Source organism: Ctenocephalides felis, unplaced genomic scaffold (assembly GCF_003426905.1).
Source record: "Ctenocephalides felis isolate EL2017-DRISC unplaced genomic scaffold, ASM342690v1 CF-g0.4_SCAFFOLD_01026, whole genome shotgun sequence".
In the NCBI taxonomy this organism is placed as follows: Eukaryota; Metazoa; Arthropoda; class Insecta; order Siphonaptera; family Pulicidae; genus Ctenocephalides; species Ctenocephalides felis.
The window spans coordinates 17,051-21,783 of NW_020537180.1; the positions used below are offsets into that span (position 1 = coordinate 17,051).

Below are 4,733 nucleotides of genomic sequence, written 5' to 3' on the forward strand. Positions count from 1 at the left end.
GGCCCCAAGAAAACAACCTGCGGTTCTGCGGTTGATGCGAAGTAGAAGTATCGACTGCCACTCCGCGCAAGGCCGACTACCAGAACAGGTTGACGACTGTTTATTTCAGTGCACTTTTTGCATTCGATGCTGGGGAATGATAATTTAGTGAAACCAATTTGTTTTGCTCCGAAAAATTACTCTTATTTATATCTGTTCAACAATAGTGTTCAAATTTTCATTCAGCGATTTTTTGCGATTTTTGTGCTTGTGAAAAGTTTGGTGCATGAAACTAATATGCAATAATCTAACAAAAGTATTTGGAATAACAATTAGTGAGTTGTGCTTTTAAAATAAACCTAACTGAAGAATATTATAATATGTTTGTGTTAGTTTATTATGCAAATTTATGAAGATGTAATATTAACATTCGATAAAATTGCATTATTTCCACTGAAAAATAGTTTCTATAAAATTGATTCGTTCTAGTTATAAGAATAACATAAGTTTTTCACAATGGAAGAAGAGTCAACCCCAATATGTCGCTGCCGCGTTTTATACTTAGGTAGCGCAGTACCAAGTCAAAGCAAAGACGGCCTTCAAGGCATACAGGATCCGTTAAATAACATTTATCCTTCAGAAAGCCCTGCAGGAATCGACTCTTGGCTTAGCGTCTGGTCAAATGGAATCCTAATCGAAAACATCGACGAAAATCGAAGGCACATAACTCGATTTTTCCCCATAGACACCCTCCATTATTGCGCAGCAGTACGGTTTGTCAAAAAACAGCGCCAAAACCAACCAAATTTTCTACCACTAGATTCACCTCTAGCAAGGACACCCAGTAAGGTAAAGCATCCACCTTTGTTCGCAGCGATTTTAAGGAGAACTTCGGGAATTAGAGTTTTGGAATGCCATGCATTTATTTGCAAAAAGGAGATTGCAGCCAATGCTCTGGTCAGGAGTTGTTTTCACGCCTATGCAGATAGTACATATGCCAAAGAACAGGCTGAGGCAGAGAAAAATAAACTGGATGCGTATGCCGGTAGTTCGTGCGGAACTGTGGCCAGTTCTGTAGGACGAAATTCAAGATCAGGAAGCTCGGATCCCAAGCATGAAGAAAATGACGAAGTTGAGATTACTGGATTATAGATAATAATCTTGGCGTAACAAATTGCGCAAACGCCCATTAAAAATTGTACAATTCTTTGTAAATATGCTTTGTTTCAGTTACCTAATTATTTAAGAAACTTATCTAATTTTATACGAATAACAACATCAAATGAGCAATTATTTTTTGATGTCGCAACAATAAGCTATTACAATGTTATATAGTTATAAGCATAGATTAGGTCAAAACCCGTGTTTTAATTTCATGATTTCATCTGATTATTCGCTCATTTTGCTATTTTTATATCCGAAAATGTTTGATTTTGTTCCTACTATTATTAGTATATATATTATAGAATTATTCGTAAATAATCGATTACTAATTCTATACTAATAAACCGATTACTAATGCTATAAAGACTTTTTACAGATCCTTAATAATTTGTTACATTAATATTGTTATTACAAAGCATTAACAGAAGTTACCTAATGTTACCATTATTTATATATTTTTTGTGAGTTTATAATGTATCATTATATGAAACTATTAAAACCATGTAAATTATTTTTAGTTAATTCTATCAGGCTACAATAAGTAAGACTATCTGTACATATATTACTGGCAAAAATATACTGTTCTTAATAGTAAATCACGATTTTTAATTCAATTTATCTGCATATATTGAGAAATGTTTTATTAAAGTCATTCACCTTCGGGAAATAAAAGTAATAATAAGCAGCATGTATAAAATAGCTCTGAGAGAAACTATTACCGATGAACATAAGAACTCTTACGTGCTTGTAACAGCGCGACGCACATATTTTTTATTATTAATAAATATGATATCAAATCTATAACTTTCAATGGCCTCGTCATATCATAATTATTAGTTCTATTAATGTAGTCTAACCGTGACAATATAAAATAAGCAATTCTACTTTGCTTTCCTTTATAATTTCGGCATAATAATAGATATCAGACCTTGCGATTTCTGTTATAGAAGGGCAAATATTTTTAATTTCAAAGTCTGATATGTAAATAGTTTATGCAGAGTTATTGTGTACAAATGCGCAAATTTTTATATACTGTCTTCCTTACTTATATTAGTAGATTGCAGTAATTATAATACTCTTATAGAACATAGTAATGAGTAATATAATATGAATTAATAAGCATGAACAAACATTAATAACGGTCCCGGTGCTTCATGCCTATTATTGGCAATATCTAATGAATTGAAAGAAAATTAATCGATTTTAACCTCCGTTAATTAAGCAAATGATTAGAAATGAAATCTCGGCCATTTAATGAGGAAGAAAGTTGAAAATTAGCGTATCGGTTTTTTCGTACAGGCCTTTAAATTGGTATATAAATTGAGCCTTTTGCATACATTTCATAATTTTAAAATTACAATCTACAAACCGATGTTTTAAGAAAATTATTACTTCTACGGACGAAAGAAAGTATCAGCTATTTCTTTTCCTTGCACAACAGCTAATGCAAGAAAATTCTTCAAACATGATTATTTGCACAAATAACGTAATAATCATCGCATTCGCGTATAACGTTATAAATTATTTATAGATGAGTTACACTAGGAGAAATCACTTTTATTATTAATTATCCGTTAAGAAATTTTATAGTAAGTGCCTATCTATAAAATAACAGTAAATTTGCAAAAGGCAAACTATTATTTTTATTTTACGACGACCGGTAAATACAAAACACGGCGAAGTACAAATAAAATTTGAACGAATTTACGATGACACATTTTAGGCACCATGAAGCATAAATTTGGGAATGCCGATTTTAAGGCGTAATCAGTCCGTGACAAATAAATGAAATAGAAATATATTTATAAAAATATTTTCGATAACAATATGTTAAACTAATTAGTTGCGCCTTCGAAATTGTGTATTAACAAATTTTATGATTTGGCAAGGCAACCTTCCTATTTTATCTTTTAGCAATAATTATAATAAATAATAATTTAAGTAAGTGCAATGCAGATGTGCTTTTAAACCACGTTAATTTCAAGTAAAAAATATTACAAGTGTTCTTTTTTTCAGACAAAATTACAGGATTTACTGCGGTATGAAATATATTGATTCATAACTTACATATTTTGTAAAATATACATAATATTCAGTTTAAAAAAATCAGAATATTAAAATACATAAATTGACTAATTTATTTCTTTGTAGAAGAATAAATCAATTTTTTTACTAATATTTTAATGTATATATTAGACCAAATTAAATCTCGAATTTTGGCCGCACTTTAGAATTTTAAATATCACATAGTATTAAAGTTTATTAATTAGTCATTTTAGAAATATTTAATATTTTATTTATTTGTTTTTTTTCAATATTACATATAAAGATATTAACTAATTAAGTTCAACATCTGAATCTGAACTAGTTTCCAAATCATCATCCTCAGACATACTCTCACACTCATCATTGCTCGATTCTGAATCAGACCCAAACCATTCAGATTTTGAAATATCACAAGGAATTAAAACTTTCCATTTGTCCATTTTACGAATATCTAAAGAATATAAATCAGATAAAGTTATTTGTTTGGAACCTATCTCAAATAGTCCTCCATAAAGATATAATTGTCCTCTGCATATCACTAAACCAGCATTCATTCTTGCTCTAGGCCAATTTTCATCTCGTACTTCCACAGTGCTTTTAGTAACAGAACTACTTGTGCTTGACACACTTCCTCCAATAACCATTTTGAATACGCCATCGGTGGAAACTACAAATATGAAATAAACAATGTCGATATTAGTATTTATAATATTTTTGGTTAATGTAACTATTTTTTATTAACCAGTTGTTTGTTGTACTGCAGTCTCAATGTTGTCCAAATTTGTGTCTTGTTGCGGAGCCTGAGTATTTTCCAAACTTTCAGATTTTTAATCTCTTTGTTACCTGGAAACAATATTACATATAATCAAAAATAAAAAGACATATTTACATTTATTAAGACATTACTTACCACTTAGTTGCACTTTATTCCAAAAAATATTCTCAAGATCCAGATGAAGTAAATCATCATTAAAGGAGCCTTGCAATTCATCTTCTGTTTCCTCAACATCAGTAACACCACCAAATATGTAGGCTCGCAAGTTACCAGTAGCACTAGTACAAGCGGACATACCACTTCTAGGACCGGGACGTATGCCTCCAGGTTTAATTGATACCCATTTGTAAGCATTTGCATTAGTACTATGTTCTTTAAATCAAAACAAAAAGTAAGTATTATGATTAAATCATGTGGTATTTCATTATAAAAGTATTCTTACTATCAGCACATAATGCAAACATGTCAGTATGGGTGGTTCCTTTATCCACTCCCTTTTTTATTACAGTTTTACTGTAACCACCCCAAACAATAAGACGATCTTGGCTACCAACAACAAAACAAGAACCAGATCTAGGTGAGGACCTATACCACCTGGCTCAACTTTCGTCCATACATAATCTTCTAATGAAAATATATGTAAATCATTAAAATATTTGTAATCTCTAAGATTATCATGAAATCCTCCAAATATAAATAGTTTCTTCTTATGAGCAAGCTTTAAAAAAAAACATACAAATCAACAAAAATAAATTAAATTATATCAGAT

At 30.5% G+C, this 4,733-nt stretch overlaps 1 protein-coding gene across 1 annotated transcript; it reads right to left on the reverse strand.

The window, feature by feature from the left end:
- Positions 1-3,553: 3,553 nt before the first annotated feature.
- On the reverse strand, positions 3,554-4,536 carry LOC113365456. Its single transcript, XM_026607013.1, has 4 exons — positions 4,407-4,536; positions 4,100-4,336; positions 3,932-4,032; positions 3,554-3,856 (listed from the first exon to the last, which is right to left on the reverse strand). The coding sequence occupies exons 1-4, from the start codon at positions 4,426-4,428 to the stop codon at positions 3,740-3,742; spliced, it is 477 nt and encodes a 158-aa protein (XP_026462798.1). The 5' UTR covers positions 4,429-4,536; the 3' UTR covers positions 3,554-3,739.
- Positions 4,537-4,733: the final 197 nt, after the last annotated feature.